The sequence below is a fragment of the Ciconia boyciana genome, chromosome 7 (assembly GCF_034638445.1).
Source record: "Ciconia boyciana chromosome 7, ASM3463844v1, whole genome shotgun sequence".
In the NCBI taxonomy this organism is placed as follows: Eukaryota; Metazoa; Chordata; class Aves; order Ciconiiformes; family Ciconiidae; genus Ciconia; species Ciconia boyciana.
Genome location: NC_132940.1, coordinates 42,809,845 through 42,829,454, shown reverse-complemented (window position 1 = coordinate 42,829,454; position 19,610 = coordinate 42,809,845). Strand labels below are relative to the sequence as shown.

The 19,610-nt window shown below is 38.9% G+C and overlaps 1 protein-coding gene across 2 annotated transcripts in view; it reads left to right on the top strand.

Annotated features, from left to right (window-relative positions):
- LOC140653919 (glypican-5-like) overlaps positions 1–19,408 on the top strand; it is a 406,660-nt gene extending 387,252 nt beyond the window's left edge. For both annotated transcript variants that reach the window (XM_072866654.1, XM_072866655.1), the window contains one exon: positions 10,154–19,408. In XM_072866654.1, coding sequence (XP_072722755.1) covers positions 10,154–10,356 — 203 coding nt within the window. In that variant the 3' untranslated portion in view covers positions 10,357–19,408. The remainder of the gene's footprint in view (positions 1–10,153) is intronic.
- The last annotated feature ends 202 nt before the right edge of the window (positions 19,409–19,610 follow it).

Sequence of the window (19,610 nt, the reverse complement as noted above, 5' to 3'; positions counted from 1 at the left end):
ACCTATTGCACCAAGTTTGTGGCCAAGCTCATAGTCGTCAAGCCCAAAGTCCTGTTTGTCTATACTGGTTACGTTTTGGCTTTGACTCAAGTCCGACCCAGGGCCAGGAACAGGATTCCAGAGATGGAGAACCAGGACTCAAACCCTTACCCTCACAGGAGAATGAGCCACGTGGCTTCATGCAGACATGTAGATGTTTGGCATGCATCAATTAAAATACAAAGTCTTAATTAAAAAGAAAAACCTTTTGTAATCCCAAATGAACAAGTGCATACCTGAATTCCAGATTGGATCTTTTGGAGCACTGCTACAAGAGCAAATTGAAGGGCCTCTTAAAACCTATGGTGTCAGTGATATGTGGCTTAAGTAGATCATGACACAGTTGACTTTTACAGCAAAAGCCCATCATACCAAGATTGAATCTGCATGCAAAATAAAGTTTGCTAGGCCTAGACATCCACAGGCTGTAGCATAGCAGTCCCTGAGTGCAGGTTCATGTCAGAGATGTTAATTGTCTCCAAACATCAGGCAAGTAATTTGCATTTTGAAGAGTCTCTAAATGGGCATTTACATAATTTATGTTTTACAAAGTCCACTGATGCATATTTGCATAATAGACCACAGCAGTGGCAACAGATCCATTGCAGCACATCGTGTCAGCTCTCATGAACTTCCAGCAGGTTTTTCCCTTTTTGGAGCTCTTATGACAGAAAGAAATTGGCAATAACTGATAAATCTCAGAGAAGACTGAGTGCCTGTCAAAGCTTCTTTGGCTGGGTGGAAGCATACAGAAATCAAGCCACATGCTCAGTCACCTAAGAAGTGCTCTGCATATGTCCATGCCAATTTTGTGCACAGAAACAAGCAGAGATGGTCCTTTATGTATTCATCCAAGTTCATTCAGTTTCCTGATCTAGAGTCTCCCATTGCTCTCCACTTACTTGCAGCAACACCCTGCTGCTTTCATGCTCTCTAACATCTTCATCCTTAAAAACTAATATTTTTTCATCACCACCCTCAGCCACTTTGCATGATCTGTTGGAGAGGTGCTGCAGGTGCCTGGAGAAGGGCTTTGGGAACCATGCTGGCTTTGTCATGAGTGTCACCTGAGCAGTCAAGCTTGAGCACATCAGTGTAGAGAGAAACCAGTTGAAAGTTGCAGACCTTTGAGTTCCAATGCAATGTTCATCACTCTCAAAATGGTGTTTTTATCATTCTCATGATGGAGTTAATACCTCAAGGGGTTTCTAGCCAATGCGTGGGCTATGGCCAGAAGTGGTTTTTCCACATGGCTAAGTGGGAGAAGGAAGCGGTCACTGCTTTGTCACTCCTGGCTAATGTAAAGTTTAGCAGTGGTGTTACCCTGAAAAAGGGGGAAGATTTATAGCCCTCAGTCTATTATGTACCACAGTGTTAGCAGACTAGCTAAATTCAGTCCTGGTGTTTTTGGTGTAGATGTCTCCCATGAATACTTGAAGGAGCAGTTCCCACCCTTCCAGAATGGAATTGGGGAATGGGATCATTGGCAGCTCTGAACAGGAATTTCCTTCCTTTAATTTGCTCCACAGCCTGAACACTGACTGAGCATAGTCTTCTGCATATGCTAATGGATGGTGCTTCATTTTATAAGACATTTTGTTAGAAAAGTTTATTTTTTACCCCTGGTTGTATATCTCCTTTCCGTTTGTGTTGATTTGGGTATTCGTCATCCTGCTGAATGTGATAAGGGTTCATCAGTTTCACTGCATGCTACTAATAAGATAATGCTTTTAAGCCCTTTGGTATTTTCACATGAAACATGTTCTTCTCGCTACAGATATTCAGTAGAGTGATGGCTCTAATCATCCTCTCCGTCAATAACTGTCAGCTGTGATAGAGCTGGGGTTCTGGTTGGCCGGATAAACCTAGCAATGTGAAATAGAGGATATGCATGCTGAATAGTTGCCAAACTAGAGCAGGAGAAAAGACTAATTTAAACTTCCCATCCTAGAGCTGAAGCAAGCCTAATGCTGTGATGTTTTCCTTTACCGCTCATGATATTAAATCTAAAATGGTTAATCCAGGATAATATCTTGCCACAGTTTCTTTTGATTTCAGTTCTGACTGAAATGAAATACTGGAAAGATTCAATAAACAAATGTTTTCTACTGATTCATCTAAGGACCAGAACTATCCTTTGGCATTATAACTAATCCTTTTTGTCATCTAGATGAAAAGAAATCAGATGATATATGGATTGAAGTGATTTCAATGTTTATTCTATAATTAAATGTCAATTATTATTATATCCTATTAGAAACTCTTTAAAAGATTTTTAGTATAAGGTTCTATCTGTGCTCAAGAAATGACAGAAATACAGGAAACATTTAAATCCTCGCTGCCGCCGTTGGGATCTGGTGACTTCAAAATCTTGCAGCAGGAATCATGTCTGCCCAAGTTTCTTAGGGAGCAGTGGGAATAACTGGAAGAGTTCAACTAGTTTTTAAAGAGTGCAGAATGATAAGAGCAGCATGTTTGCAAGATGAAAAGAACCTTTCAGATGTCTTTTAGAGATGTTTGTGATTGTTTTTCTGTGTCTGCCATGCTGGAAGTTGATGCCTTGTTTGTGGTTATTATATTCAGGGATTTAGTTGGGCTGCTTGAAGTGTATGTGTTGAATGCACCCTGCCTTGCAAAGGCAACTGTAAGCTAAAAGGGCTCTGCCCTGAGTCACAGAGCTCTTTGGTAGGAGGGGAACTCTTCTGTGGTTTATTTTTTCCTGCCCACTCCTTACAGATATGATATCTGCTCATGATAAAATGTGAGAGTATGGCTTCCTAGGCAGCTAGCAGTCCATCTTCCTGCCCCTTGCTGGCGTTTCCTTGTGGAGGCATGAAGAGACCTCACTCAGTGTCACAGAGCCATTTCTATTGTCGCTTCTCTTTTTGCTGACACCCTGTTATTTAATTTGAGTAGTTCTTTCCAGTGTATTTTGGGCCAGTTTGCTCCCAGGGTAGGCCCAGGTAGTTAGAGCATGTAGCAGTGTGGCAGAGCCTGCTTCAGTCTGAGAGACACCTATCTCTGCATACCTTTTCTGACTGGACAGGGCAAGAGAGACCTGGGTTCAAGCACCCCTTCTAAATTAGCCCCAGGACTGATTTGAACTTAGATATTGTCTCTCATTGGTGCACATTTTAACTACTGCCCTAGTTGGCAGTCGTCTGTCTGCTCTCTTACCTTTTGGTGTGACCCTGCAAGCCTATGCTGACAAGGTCTGGCAGAGGAGAGGAGACCTGCAGGCCATCGTCCACCTCCATCACAGTGCCCCAAGGGCCGTGGAGCTCACAGCTCCCTGGGGTTTGTGCCTATGGTCAGCTGCAGAAATGTAAACGGTGTAGATGGAAACATCTCCTTTTGGAGATGGAAACGGAAGGATCTAGGGAATTGTTATGCCCCTAGGGCTAGACAACAGCCGAACAGAACCTTTGAGAATCTCGGTGGTGCAAAAACACTTGACTCTGACAGCTAACTCATCACGCGGAAGCCTAAAATTTCTTGGGGATCGGTGTTGCTAGTGCACAGGTTGTAGCATACTCAAATGTGACCCTCCTCTCAAGCTATGTGATTTGCTTCTTATGGCACAGAGAAACTGTAAATGGTGCTTATATATGACCAGTGAGTTTTGTCAAAGATGCTGCTTTTCAGTTTTAGGCCTCAGGGCTGACAGGCATATGCCTAATTCAAGCAGGTGGTTAGTAGTATTTATTTTGGTGGTACAATCTCCGTTTAAAGTTAAGAAGATGAAGTTCAAATCCTTGCTGTAAGTTGAACTTACATTGCTGCTAGCATAAGATCATATCCAGTCTTTTTGCAAAATGGAGCTTTGTCTGTTCAGAGCTGCAGAACTAATTAAAATCCTGGTTACAAATGTCAATTGCAAATACAATTAGCAGTTTATGAAAAGGCTGGATATTTGTAACATGTAAATTTTTAAGCAAGAAAAGGTGCAGTTTCCCCTTAAGGGAAAGAGCGCCAACAACACATGCTCTTTTTCTTCTCAAGAAATTAAGGAGTGTCTGAGGGAGAGGAGTTGGGATGGCTTTAAATGTTTTTGTACTCACTTCCAAAATAAGTTTATAGTTTCCCCATATGCAATTTAATTAAGCCTTCGATTTGACCTTTGTATTGAGCAATAAAAGTTAACTGGGAAAGATGTGGGTAGAATGAGAGCACAAACAAAGCATGCCCCACGTCAGCCAGTGTGAGAACTGTTTCTGTAACCAAAACTAATGAGATCATCAGGACAAAAGCAACAGCCGAAGCATTTTCAATTATTACTAATATTTTTCTTCCTTGAGCCAGTTTATATTTTTCTTAATTACAGCTTAGAGCTGTGGCGTGATATTTAGCAGATGCCTTCGGCACTTGGCGTGCTGATCACTTGCACACTCCAGACTGGCAGGGGCACCTAATCTTTGAAGTCTAGAGCACACATTCATCTTTAACCATAAAGGTCAATCCTGCATTCCTCACATCCCCCTAAACTCCCATTAAGTTTAATAAGAGTTTTGAGCATGTGGGGCACGCGGTATCAGGATCGCTCTCAGTCTTCTGGGTATTACCAGTGAGGCATGCACAGAATTTCTAAACTTAACTAATTGATTGCACCATACAGTGATGGCAGAAGGCTGTCACAGAGCTTTTTAGTTGTTTCTTTCATTACAAGAAAGTTACAACAAAAGTTCAACAGATTTACTGGGAACATCATGTTTTACAGATACTTCCATGCTGTGTTTCAGGATATCATGTCAGCTGTGCTGCAGTATGTACGAGGTATCTGGCAAACTAAACAAGCTTAAACATGCAACCACAAACATGTGCCTAGGCCTAGACTAAAAACAGATGTTTCCAGGAAATGTAAAAGATGTTTGGCATGTTTTAAGCTTATACTTTCAGCTTGTCTGCACTTGAATAAGTCCTGTATTAATATAAACAAAATGACAAAACCTTTTCTTGCAAATGACTGATTGATTAATGGAACTATTGCTGAATTGCACAAGGTTTGTTAGGTTAGGTTCTTTCTTCCCAAGGAAAAGATAGATTGTTCTATCTTGACATTCACCATGGCAGGAGCTGAGGCAGTTATACGTGTGGGTTTACTTTTTAGCTCTCAGAACTAATACAATTTTATTGTGGCTCATGAAAATCATGCAGAGTTTGCTATGGCAGCTGTATATCAAAAGCCAAACAAATACAGTGACAGGTTTCCTTACAGCAGTGAGGCTGAGATAACGTCCTATTATCTCTCTATCTATATATATATAGATTCCATTCAAATGTATATAGACAAAAGATTGTTTGGGAATGGGGGAAGGAGTTGCCATTTCATATAAGTGTGGCTTCCAGGCACCTGACATCTCAAATTGTCTCACAGTTGTTCCTGACTTTTCTTTATTGCATTTTTTTCTTTGTTGCATTTGACTTTTTTTATAACAGTAGTTCCTGAAAGTCCCAGCCAATGTTATTTCTTGAGAAGAGTAGGTATGGTTCTTCTCAGCCTGAAGAATTTACATCCAGAATGCGCAAAATGTGTAGGAAATAAAACCAGTTCTCTCGCTGGCCTACAGGGAGAAGTGATCTGCCAAAGATCACAGAGAGTTTAATGCAGAATTAAAAATTGGACATAGATAATCCTAGTCCCAATTTATGACTCTCCCCCCCAAGGCCACCTTCTCTTCAGTCACACACTCCTTAAAAAGAGAAATGGAAAGACCACAGAACGAAAATGGAACACATCAGTTAACCCTCATAATCTTGTCCCACGAATCTTCAGGAGAGGCTGGCATAAACCTAATGCAACTCAGTAGTTAAGTGAGGAGAGTGACCTATTCAGTTGTAACTGCTGTACTTCTTCCCCTTTCTGGTTAAAATTTTTTTCCTCCTAAGGCCAAGTTTCCATAAGAAGGTGTGTGGGGAAAAGGCTTACATGGACACCATATTCTCAGGCTGAAAAAGAAAGAGGTAGAAAACGACATACATGGGAGGCTGCAGAGCTGTTAATTACTCCCTTCTGGCTCCAACAGGGATATATTACACCTGCCTTTTACTGGCTACTATTATATAGCGGACAATAACAGACTCCAGAACTTGGAGAATTGCATCACAAGTTCATCACACTTTGGGAGTTCTCACATTTCCATTTCCACAGCATTCCTGTTTCCATTTGTCTGCTGCAGCTGTAACTTGAAATAATTAGTGCTGGTCTTAATGTCAGAATAATAGATTATTTGGAAATTGTTGGTACATTTCATGGCGACACCGTTGTTTTGCAATTTCAGAGCTCCTTTCTTTGAATATGTAAAAGTAATTTCAGCTTTTGCTACCAGAGGTGATAAAAAGCTAATAATAACACTGCAGCATCTACTGTAATTTAAGAGCCTGTTCCACCAAGTTGCACCTAGCTTTAATTTTCTTATGAAGCTGTCAGCCAAAACCAAGCCTGTGATCGAAGTGAAATTTATCAAGCAACTGAGCTACAACATGGAGAGTAAATGCAGGTACTGACCAGTTTACTTTAGATCTGTGTTACGAGTATCATTACAACCATGATGAGGCATTCAAGACCAAGGCATTAATTTGCTATTGTAGATGCTGACATTTTGTCTTTTCAAAGCACAGTGTTTGCATGAAAGTCTAGGAAGAAGCAGACAGGTCTGACTTCATGTAATTAATGTGGGAAAGCAGGAATAAACAATCTTCCCTTCTTTTCTCCCCCCGACTCTCTCCCCAGATAGCTGGGTTGTTCTCTCTAGCAGCTCATGGTGTAAAACTGATAAAAGCGTGTTGAAAATCTCCACTTTGATGTGGGCATGGTAGATTGATGAGCATCGATTCTCTGCTGTGAGTGCCCCACCCCATTAGAAACTAGGCTGCTATAATTAACATTTACAGGACTAGTCTGGCAAGTCTCTCTGTTTTGTTTTTGTTCAGAAGTCCTTCACAGGGGTTGTACACTTGTCTGGTGTGATGATCCGTAGCCTTAGATGTATGCAGGCACCATGGCTGTTGGTTAATCACGAGTATACTGCCTGAGGAACAGAGGTCCTGAGGCACAAGCACTAGCGCCTCAGCATTTGCACCGGCATACAAAGCAGAGTCTGCCAGTGGCCCTCTCTGCTCAGCCGTGAGAGGTGAAGAGCAACAAGGGCTGGATCTGAAAGGTGTGGGGGCAGCTCAAACACAGGCTTCCCCAAAACTAATCCAGCTTCCCTCAATGTGGAATAATATTCATATGCCAGTGTCCAAAAGGCCATCACATGTGTTAGCCTGAGGTTAGCTGAAGCTGTCAAAGATTTTAACCACTCCATTTCTGGAAAGGAGAGAGGGACTGATGATGGGAAGAAAGTTTCTAGCCATGGAGAAAGCTTTTAATTGGGAACCATAAAGCCTTTAAAATGCAGAAGGTAAATACGAGAACAAACCAAAGTTGTGGGGTTTGTTTGTTTGGTTTTATGGAGTCATACTCTGGGAGCTTGATTCATGGGTATTGAACATCTGGGGTTTGCTTTGTTGAGACTGGAGTTTCATTTCTATGCTAGTCTTCACACTGACGCTTTTTTTTTTTAGCATGCTCACTATTCTTTTGCCTTTTAAATGTCAGTAGTAGACTGAACATAACCATTTCTGACTCTGAGAAAAAGGTTTAAGAGGAAAAACTCACTTAACTCAGAGTCTTCCAGCCAAAACCCTGGAGTGAGTAAGTAACAGGAACAGTGAGGAAACTGGAATAAAACATGAATCTTTACACTGCTGAAATTTGTGCCTTAAAGACTAAAGATAGGATTGAAAAAGATCTTGAACTGAATTAGGACTGAGGCTATTTTTATTTATTTTTAAGAAGAGAGAAAACAAAACATTTTAAATAAAATGCCAGTTTTGCACAATTAAATCCCAAATTAGAATTGGCCATGAATAATAGCATCAGCAGCTAGCAACTCTGCTGTAAAGACAGAGAGAGAATTCAGAATGTAGTCCTTCCCATGGAAAGGATAAAGGCAGAATTTTCTAATGTATTATTTAACGCTTGTTATGTAGTGCATTAAGCAGTCACTGAGAGGAAAGCTTTTAAAAACCAACAGCCTCTCTGATAGCATTAAATCTTACCTTAGATTTTTGGTTAAGTCAATATTAAGAAAATAAACGAATTAATACATTTCAGTCTGCCCGATTTATAGAGGCCAATCAAGTTACAATGCTGGACGTGGCCAACTGAAAGAGGGGAATAGATTTACCTGAGTGAGGTCTTAATTTAATCAGCTGGCCCCAGAGAGCTGAAGTCAGCAGGCTGGGATGATATAAGAGGCAGCAGAGAAATAGTGCCTTTACCGCAGTCGAAAAGGAGAATGACAGTGATGGAAAAGAGTCTAGGCAGTGTCAGAACACACCTATTTCCATGATTTATTCTTAATTTACTTTAATGACAGTCTGAAGGTTGTCCATTTTTCTTTAAGTGTCCTCAGAATACTGATATTTTCTAAACATTTAGAGCATGCTTTTTCTCCCCCTCCTTTCTGTTAGCTCCATTGCAAGTTGGAATTGAAGAGGAGCTATGTCTGCATTTTGCCATAATGAATTTTGAGCACAGTGGCAGACTACCCTTTTCCCACTGTATACCTTGCCAGCCTGTGTCCCTTCTCTGCAGTCACCCTTGAGTCAGGTCTAAGAATCACAGGTTCCTCTGGGATTAATGTTGATATTATGATAAAATGGAGGAATTCATTGCATTTCTTTTACAGTTTATACTGGCAAAAGAACAATGTGTGCTTTCCCAATACAATAGCTCATTTTTATTATCAAGTGAGTTTATTGATGGTTGTTCAGAACTACTGACATGCAGACAATGATCTCAGATTGCATTTACATTTCTGGAATACTTTCCATCTTTCCATTTTCTGCCAGGAACTTGCTTCTGTGATTCAGAGTTTTTATTTTAAGATTGCACAGTTGTTTAATCTGCATTTCAAATCTATGCCTTTTGCTTTCTTGTGTATGTGCACTGCGTTCATTAGTATCACAGATCCTTTAAGCTTGGAACAGTTATTATTAATTTATAAATTCTTCCAGGTAGGAATTTGGTTTTTGCCAGGCACTCCGGTATGCTTTTACAGATTGACTGTAAAATCATCATCCCATCATCAGATGAAATAGTCATTTCTCCCTCCCTGCCCCAAATGCCAATGAGGGGGTTCAAGGGCAATATGATCTCAGTAACACTTGCAAATAGCTTGGGAATGTCAAGATAACTGGAGACCCTTATCAGCCATTTTATCATTTTAAAAAACCCCATGTTTTTGCAATAAAGGACTACTACTACTACTTTCTTATGAATCTAGTCCTTTAAATAAAAGATGCCCAGAATTGCCCCAAAATGCATCTGGAGGGAGAAAAAAGCTCCAGTGATACTGTCCCATACTTTAAAAACAAAAAATCCTTGTACTTGCTAGGAAAAACAGTGAAACACAACTTGAAGCATTTTCTCTTTGTAGCCACTTTTTTGCCCAAGTTGATTAACAAGGCATACAAGACACCTCTGTATTTCCTCATGTCAGCAGTCTTTCTTGCCAGGTTGCCATACCATATCAAGGATCGCATGTTGCTTTAAAGTTAAGGGTAGCGGCAAAGCAGAAAGAAGCCGGGAAGTTGACTGTTACATTAAGTCAATATGCTCTCTGGTCTCCTCCTGCCGCAACTCAGCAATTTGATGCCTGTTTCACTGACGCATGTTACAAAACCACTCAATGCTAACATCTTGTTTTAAAGCATGAGCCAGTTCCCATCCCAGGTGAAACTGAAGGTACTTTTCATGAGAGAAAACCAGGTTCTGAGACCAGCCACTGCAATGCAGAATACCTATTATTCTGCTCAGGCTGTGTCTACGAGTAGATAAGTAGAGCAGGCCAGTCAGAGAAGACTTGTTGAGCAAAACCATGGGTGCTGAGGACCCAGTGGCCACACTGGGTCCAACTAAAACATTAATACAAGTGCCCCATCACTCTCCGTACATAGTTCAGTTATTCAGACTAGTGGGGCAGTTATTCAGACAGCAACAGACAGAATTTAAAGCCACTATTTAAAAGATGTGTGATTAATCTTACATTTACTTTCATGTTTTCAGATATACTCAAGGACAAGAAAACCCATCCAGAAAACAGAAACGAACCAAAACCAACTGTGAAAAAGATTGACACCACAACCACCACAAGCACTGTCAAGTCATCCTCTAAACACAGTGTAACTGGAAATGGGAGCAATTCAGCCCCAAGTTCCTCACTTGTTATTTTAACAGCACTAGCAGTTCTGTGGCATTGTCCACTGTAGCTGTATTGCCTTGCAGCCACCGTGCAAGCATTTCTGTTCACTGTCATTTATACCTACAGCCTTACCCAACAGAAAACAAATTTAAATGGCTCTCTAGTTTATGTGATATGTTAGAATAAATATTAAACGATATGCTGGAGTTGGCAGATACCAAGCGTCATCATTTACAATGTCTGAAGATAGCCTTTGACAAAGCCCACCCAAGATACAGAGGGAATGATGACAAGGGTCTGAGTAGCTTAAGTTGTGGGGTAGAAATAATTGAAAACACAGAAATTTATGTGTGTTGTTGTTTTTTCTCAGTTTTGTTCACTGGAATCTGACTGGCAGGTTTTGTTTGTTTAATTTTTCTGATAAATTATATGAATGGTCAGTCTTCAAATTCAAGCCTATACATACTTTATTTTTCTAATGAACAGCTAACAAGCTATGTCTACAGTTGTAAACCATGTTAAAGTGAGGTACTCTCTACCAGCTTGATGAAATTTCTAAGTGGTCAAGAAGATCAAAGCATGTTTGAAACTTCTTTTCACTCTTACTGTTGAGATTGTAGGAAGCAACATAAAAGCATATGGTGTCTAATATATCAGTATAGTTGCCTTAACTATGGAAAAAATTAGAACCACTTTGTTTACTGAGGGATATAGATAGTGAGCTTCCCTGCCACACAAAATGCCATTGCCAGATGCTTAAGCATATTGGATACTCAAGACTTATTGGATGAATGTCCAGCAACAGGAAACATAAATAAACATAATAATGTTTTATCCAGTTGAATGCAGATCTGTACAGAGAGAAAAAAAGATAATTCGGTTCAAACTTAGTTTGCCTATGTGATGTTAAAGAGAAACCAACTTAAATTTTCCACAAAGGTCCCAGAGATATAAATTATTGGGAACTCCCATTAGACACTAACTAGGTTTTGTGCAGTGTGGATCTCTGAAATCAACTCTGTTTCATAAACTGTGTATTATTTAATTACATTTAATGTTTGAAATTTTGTATCATGGTAGGTGTAAATGTAAAACAATCTGAAATCTAGAACATTCTCTGTTATGCCTCATCTTGATTGCTACCCTAGAAAATGTCAAAATGTGCATTATATTACAAGGCTATTTTTTTTTAATCAATGATACATTGATGCATTTAACTTTCTGGATGAAAAAGTACTATAATAACTTCTAATGGGTGAAGAGTTAATGTGTGTTTTCCAACAACTGTTTACAGTGTCATTGAATATATATATACAAACACAACTGTATGAATACAGTGATTAATATGACAAATATATGAAACATTAGAATTGTTATATTTACTACATTTCATAACTACAGTTTAATGGCTGTTTTCGTATTGTAGACTATTATTATGTACAGTTTTATAAGATTTAATGTAAAACACTTGCCTTTGGTTTTTTGTAAAACATCTCTTTGATATTTAGAGTTACACAGCCACTGACACAACTCAAAAGAAGAACCCTGTATCTTACTGATCAACTTCAGGCATTTTATTGGCAACTTTGATTAAAAAAGACAGCCTGACTCAAAGAAGGTGCTGTGTGCCAGTATTACTACTGGATGTCATTATACAGAAAGTGGCAATAATACAGAACAAGCATACGATAAGTGAACAAAGACTCACTACACTTGTATGTTTTCAGATAGTATTAGTGAACATGTCTAATTATGTTTGCAAAGGTAGGGCTTGAGTTTCATTTTTAACTTGGGCTCTTATACCATTATGTCTGTAAATATGATCTAAGCAGAACCATTGACATGCCCAGCTGCAAAGGCAGTGTCTCTGAAGTGGCAGCAGCTAAGTTTTCTAAAAGATAATTCAATTTTAATGTTGAAACAAGGAGATAAATGGAAAAGATAAGATACTTATACTAACATAAAATATTTTATATTTGAATTCTGATTTTTCAAAATGCTACAGGTATTAATATCCCTAAGTAGTGCTTTCCAGTCATATCAGTGAAAATCAGTTTTCCCAAAAGTACTAAAGTGGCTCTCCTGTGTTTTCCAGGGTTTATGAGCTGCACCAGTCTATTGAACCACAATTAAAAATGCCAATTCTTCTATTCATTTTCAGTGCCCTTTGGAAAAGTGCACTTTTACCTGAGGAGGTGTGCATGTCATGTCATTTGTACAGTGAAAGGACACTGTAATTCCTTGCAGTCTTAAAGGATCAGTTGTGATGGCTGCTGTTAGGTTGGTCTCTGTGCACACACAGAAATGTACATCAGGTGCTAACACTTACCACCAGCTCCTCAAGTAATACCAATCACTGGCTTCACTGAAGCAATGCGTACCTGTTGCTTGTGAACCTGACCTCTAATTTAGTATTCTCACACTTAAGATGCTCAGTCATCATTCAGGCAAATGCATCCACATTTGCACACTTAAGTCTCCATCAGGATGCCTATGGATAGAGCTAGGGTTTCAGGGCTGGGCTCTGACACTAGCAGATTTCAGCTGTGCAGTTTGGAGTTTTCAGTTCTTCTGACCTGCAGAGAGGGAACTTGAATAGCCAGACTTATGTGTCTTTTTGAGGTCGTCTTTTCTGTAAAAGGTTTTGTGCTTGTAGCTCAGAGCAGTGATCCAGCTAGCCTAGTATTCAGCTGTAGCAGGGGAAGTTGCAGAAGCCCTGTGGTTGGCATGTATGGGATAACTCACCCAGGGGATTATCTGTTGTTGTTAAATGTCATAATGTTGCTAAACAAAAACCTCTGAAAAAATCAAGTGTTTGAATTTTGGGTTTGGTTGGCAAATATTTGTATGATGTAGCATTCATCTCTCAAGCTAAACAAGACAACCCTTTTAAACTTTCTGTAACAAAACTAGAACAAGTTCAGACTGTGGGGTGACATAGATTCATCAACTCATTTCATTGAATTCAACCAATATTTTAATAGACAGAAATTGTTATGGAACGAGGGAAGAGACTGCAGAGGACTCCACACCTGTTAATGCATTTCACACTAATATACTTTTACACTGTAAGAAGAGTACTGGTCAAACCAGCATGAAATATGTTCATAATGTGCATCAGAAATGGTGCAGCTTTAAAGGGCAATGCAGTATACTTTTACTAATGGTTTATGATTTTTTTTTTCCTCAGGATCAGTTGGATTTACATATTAAAAAAAGAGTGTTTTCCATCAAACAACAAATTATACCTGCAAAGGCAAAAACAACTGGCTGTGTCAGATAAAGGAAGTATTTCTTTTCAGATGAATAAGATACCTATTTCACTAAATCTTATTTTGTTAGCCAGGACACTGTAATTACGATGTAATTACAAAGGTCTAAATTCAAAATACTTTTGAACTTGTCTATGTAATCTCAGTGTAAAATAAGGCACCAGTTTAAGAGCATTGCTGTAGCTTTGCCTAACAGTTACGAATTGTATTTAGCCACTGCTTTTTGAATGTTTATTGTTTTGCTATGACTTTCTTTTAATATTTTGCTGTACCAGCATTTGTGAATGCCAGCATTGGAAAGTAACTGCTGTCATATGTTTGTGAGTAAAATCAGTCTATAATTTTCTCTTGGTAGTGATGCAGGCTTCTTACCAAATAAGACAAAATTGCCATGGGCATACAATCAGTTCTTAGTGTTTTACTGCTATTTGGGCTCCATGTTACATACACCAGGTTCAAGAGGTTCATGTGTCACTAGTCCTTCCTGGCTGTGAAAGTGTCAGGGAGAAGAGTGAACATGGGTGGACAAAAGCACGTGTGGCTGCAGTGCACCTATGCATGGCAACCTCCATCTGTCTTTTCTGAGGCCTTGAGCTGAGTGTTCTCAGCTAATTTTCAAGTGGTTTTTACACCTCTCCAAATCAACGTGTGGAGACTGGCCAGGCAAAAATCAGGAGAGAATCTAGAGACTGCATTTTCAGGCAACTTCACAGACACCTGCTATGAATTGCACTTTCTTTGCAATTTAGACGCTCTAGAGAATCTGGCCTCTCATTTTCAACCTTGCACTTTTTTTTCTGGCTTGCATATTGCCAGTGTTATGCCCTGTCTTCTAGTGTGCCAAGTACTTTGTCATTGCATAAGGAATTGTGATTCTGATCTCTCACTCAGTAATGAACCTTTTGAGGTACAAATATCTGTCAGAGCTTGATAAGGGCAACACAAATAATAATGTCCAGCTGCATTGACTTCAGAGGCTCTGTGTATGGGTATCTGGCTATGAGATTCACAGCTCTTTGATCTCTTAAATCAGATCTGTATTTAATATATCCCTATTTCCTTTTGTTACCAAGACTGCAACATGGATCATAATTTTAAATTTGACTTTCTAATCCTGTATGGGTCTTCTCAATATTGTCCTAATGGATGTTGTGTGAAGACTTCATTTTAATGTTAGATGAGCCTTTTTGCCCAGATTTACTGAGCCATTTTTATCAATATTGCACATGATTAGGTTTAAGCAAGATCTGTTCAAGTAAAAGGAGCTGAAACACATATTAAAGTGAGATACTGAGTAGGACAAAAATCCAGAAAGTCCCTATGTTCCTGAATTGGAATCTTCACATTAAGCAGATGTTAAGGTTTAGCTGAAATTACAGTCAAAATTTCATAACTAGCATGGTATCAAGGGGATTTCAGCCTTGTATTCAAAATCAATAGTCTACCCATTTTTTAAGTGAGAATTAATTGATATACATGCTTTCCTCATGTTTCTGCACATGGGTAAATTTAGGTCTGTAGAAATAGGAGACATTCCCTAAAATGCATCCTGCATGTTGAGCATCACAGCATCATAAGAGCTTAATGTTACAACTAGCCAAAAGCACGAGACATTTATTTTCATTTATAGCATTTCACTACTCACAGTGCCTCTTGTAATGGCATATGGCACCTGTGTTAATGAAAAGTGAAACAACTTACAGTCAATGTCATTATAGCTGTGACATGTAGTAGTCAAAAAGAACATGATAATGTCTTCTTCCCATTGCCTCAGAAGTCCAGAATTATTCCCAATACTGAAGTCTCTTCTGGTTTCGACCGTCACTCTCTAAATAACCACATTTGAATTGTATTAAATATTAAGCCACCAAAAAAATAAATACTGGCTAAGAGATTGTAGTAAATAGAGAGATAATAAACTCAGAAATGTGTCCTGCATTTATAATAGAGAATAGTCTTAGGTAAGAAATCCCTCCTGGACTAGAAAAATTTTTCAAGCCCTCTCCAGATTCATCACCATCCCCTTCCACCTCCATACAGCACAATATGAAGCCTCCATGCAGGAGGCTGGTGCACTGAATTCAGGAAAGTGAAACTAGTTGCTGCATAGTGATATTTCCAAGTAGCTTGCTGTCGTGGTTTAGCCCCAGCCGGCAAGTAAGCACCACACAGCCGCTCACTCACTCCCCCCTGGTGAGAAGGGGGAGAATCAGGACAGAAGGGTAAAAGTGCGAAAACTCTTAGATCAAGATAAAGACAGTTTAATAGGTAAAGCAAAAGCCACGTGCACAAACAAAGCAAAACGAGGAATTCATTCACTCCTTCCCATCAGCAGGCAGGTGTTCAGCCATCTCCAGGAAAGCAGGGCTCCATCACATGTAAAGGTTACTTGGGAAAACAAACACCATCACTCCAAACATTCCTCCCCCCCTTCTTCTTCTTCCCCCAGCTTTGTATGCTGAGCATGACATCATATGGTGTGGAATATCCCTTTGGTCAGTTGGGTTCAGCTGTCCTGGCCGTGTCCCCTCCCAAGTTCTTGTGCACCCCCAGCCTCCTCACTGGTGGGGTGGGGTGAGGAGCAGAAAAGGCCTTGACTCTGTGTAAGCACTGCTCAGCAGTAACTAAAACATCCCTGAGTTATCAACACTCTTTCCAGCACAATCCAAAACATAGCCCCATACTAGCTACTGTGAAGAAAATTAACTCTATCCCAGCCAAAACCAGCACACTTGCTTAAAGCGGGCCTCCTTCTGCTGGTTATGAGGAATGTATTCAAACTGCATGTGCAATTGCTTAAGTTCTTATTCAGTAAATAGCCGCAGTTGCTGCAGCTTTCAGAAGAGGCTGCTGGACACAGACTGTGAAGTAATATTTTTGTGTTGCTCTCATGTCATTGAGATCAGACTCAGTCCTTAGAATAGACTGGCTTAGACATTTGGTTATTATCAACACTACAGTGATTTCACCCCATGAAAATCATGTAATAACCTTTCAAGAGAAGGGCACATAAAAGGGAGGCCACTGACGCTTTCATGAGGTGCATAAAGTAATCATTAAATAGCCAGTAACAACCACGGGGTGGTTTTTTTTCATTTCTGTGCAGAAAACATGAATACTACCTTGCAAAATTATGCAGTTTGCACTTAATCATTTCAATTAATCTTTAGTAAATTACCCACTACTTTGTAATTATAATATTTGCAGCTAATTTAGTGCTATCCTAAAAATCATTCATTGCATAATAGAAGCAATTAACATTTATTCGGTTTTTTTCTGTTGCAGGGGGATATATAAATTATCCTCAGTGGCCTTTCTGTACACCTAATTAGCACCTGTCTGAATTATTCTACAGGCTATGGACATTTCATTTGAAAAATAAATGCATTGCTAGTTTTGTGAACTCCTTGCAAATACACAGTTGTAAAAATTACTTTTCAGGGGAATACGAAAACATGTTTTTGTATGTCTTCTGGGTTTATGAGCTAGGCTAGGCTTTTAGGCTATTACACCTAGAGTAGGTACTGACATTTTTAATGCAGTTAAAATTTAAATAGTCAGATACCTCTTTCCCACAATTAAGTACAGTACCCAGATTTGTAGCCTGGTTTATTCAGTAAAGAAAAAGGAAAGCAATAAGACATCAAGAATGTAGATCCTAGTGTAACTGTCACACTTCTGTATATGCATATACAGTTAGGAAGTTTTACTAATCAGAGACTATCAAAAGCATTGCTATGCTGTGGTGTCAAAGATACTGTGTTAAAGTTGTGGAAATTAAACCAGATTGCTTCAATCTCAGAAGTAAGCTTCTAGATAAATAGTAATTTTCTATTTAAATGCACAGTATATTGAGGAAGATCATTTGATCTAAAAAGCAGATCTGAAAAAAACTTTCTAACAAGAATGCCAATATCAAGTATTTACAACCTCCACACATACAAAATTGGGAAATCAGAAAAGGGCTTGAGACTTTTCTCAAGGTGTATGAAATGTTGCGGTGGACCCTCAGCTCCTATAAATCAGTATAGCTCCTTTGATTTCAGTTTAACTATGTAAATTTACCCCAGCATAGTATCTAGCCCAAGAATGTGAATTCCTTCCCATCTTTTGCAGGTGCAGAAAATCAAGAGTAACTGCAAGTGATTACAAAATTTGCATAAGAGTTTTACATTGCCTGGGCCACTGATCAGATAGTATCTTGATGCCTGAAAAAAAAATCTGTAACACATGGGATGCCATAAGTCTTCTGGCATTTTCCCTTTCCAGGAGCACGGCAGGGGCCTTTTCCAGAAGCAGCTGGTATGATTTGGGGCTATAAGGAGATATTCATACTGTGAGTATCTCCTAGGGTAGAAAATCTTTCTCAGAGAAGGTTTGCTGATACAGATCAGGCCTTGAGGCAGATCAAGTTTGATTTTTCTGTTTCATGTTAAAGCGTAGGATCCAGGTCTTAAACTGGCCTGAGAAACTAATTGAGACTCAGTGGAGAGAACTGATTGTAGCTTTGATGTTTTCAGAGAAGCTTAAACAGCAGAGAAGGCAAGCGGCCATATTCTGCTTCAGCTGAAGCTTGTGTATCTTTGCATTTAGTTTCAGACAAAATTACCTGTGAGTTTCCAGATTAGTGGTGACAAATCTGTGAGTTACTGTAGCCTGATGTTTTTCTATGGAGAAGAAATGAAATTTCCTCCTAAGCAGAAGCAAAAAGAAGGCTCTTTATTTTTATTTTATATTATGCTAAACATCCAACTTAGAAGGAAACCAAAACAGGATGTTGGGCCTCACAAAGACATAGATTCCTCTGAGTGAGGTTGTTCTTGGTGCATGTAGTGATAACAGTGTCAGACTCTGTCTGCTTGTCATGAAAGAGGATGTCCACCTTTTGGCTCTTTTTTGGGGCTTGAGAAAAGCTACAGTTTATGGCTCAAAGATGACAAATTGTTTATAGGCAAAAGGTGTAGACAAGTCCACAAAGCAGTGAAGAAAGCAATAAGACATTTGGTGGTGGTCTCATTGAAAAATGAGAAAATGAATTTAACTGAAATATTTGAGTTTTTGCATTAGGGATGAACAACAGAGTTGAAACCTACTCCCAAAACACTGCAGTTGCATATGGGAGCAGGCTAATGCAGCAGCAATACTACATAAAATGTTTATTGTATCCCACTTATTATATGGGGCAGTATTAGAATAAAAATGGAAGCCAGTACACTAAACCTCGCATAATACAATCACTTACTGTACTTTAATATCAGAACTAATACAGTATGAATGTTTACAGTACACTGGGGTAGAAATTCTAGTAAAATATGTGCTTTGTCATTTAGCTTTTTAAATAATTAGTTTATGGCCTCCTAGTCTTTTTTAGTTCATTTTATTTTACAGGAATAAGGCCTCTTGCATTTGTATTTTACATTAGTTGCATCATGGGTATGTTAAGTTCCAAGATAGATTGGTTTTGCCCTAAGCTGTATTCAAGCTTTAATAATTATTTCTCTTTCCCAAGCACGTGTTTTATTTGCAGTATATCTGCTTATATTTTTATTGAATAAATGTGTTAATTTTCTTCAATTTGTTTTCAGCATTGAATATGAGAAAGGCAATTTTAAAAAGCAGTCTGAAAACAATGTCTTAAAAGAAGAACAAGGCTACTTTGAAAAGTTAAAGTAAACAGTGTGCTTTGTAAGGGACAGTGAAGTATGAATGGGAATAAAAATAAGTAATCCACAGCAGGAAATTGTTGTTGTCTATTAGAATTTTTGTATTTTTGTCTGAATATTTTTCATCATCTTTGTTGTAAGTTACAAAGCTGATAAAATATTAAATAAAAATATTTTAATCTGTTCAGATGTTGCTTTGAATAAAGGATGCAGACCTTGAGCACTGCTGAGGAACTCTTAATATTTTGGTCATAGTCTGGAAAAGAAAGGTCTGTTTCTTCAGCATGTAACTACTTTCTTGCTCTTCTTTTCTTTCTTGCAATAAATACAGTAAAGTGTAAAGGTGCCTACCTGCTCTTCTGGGAGCTCTTAATATTATTGAAGAG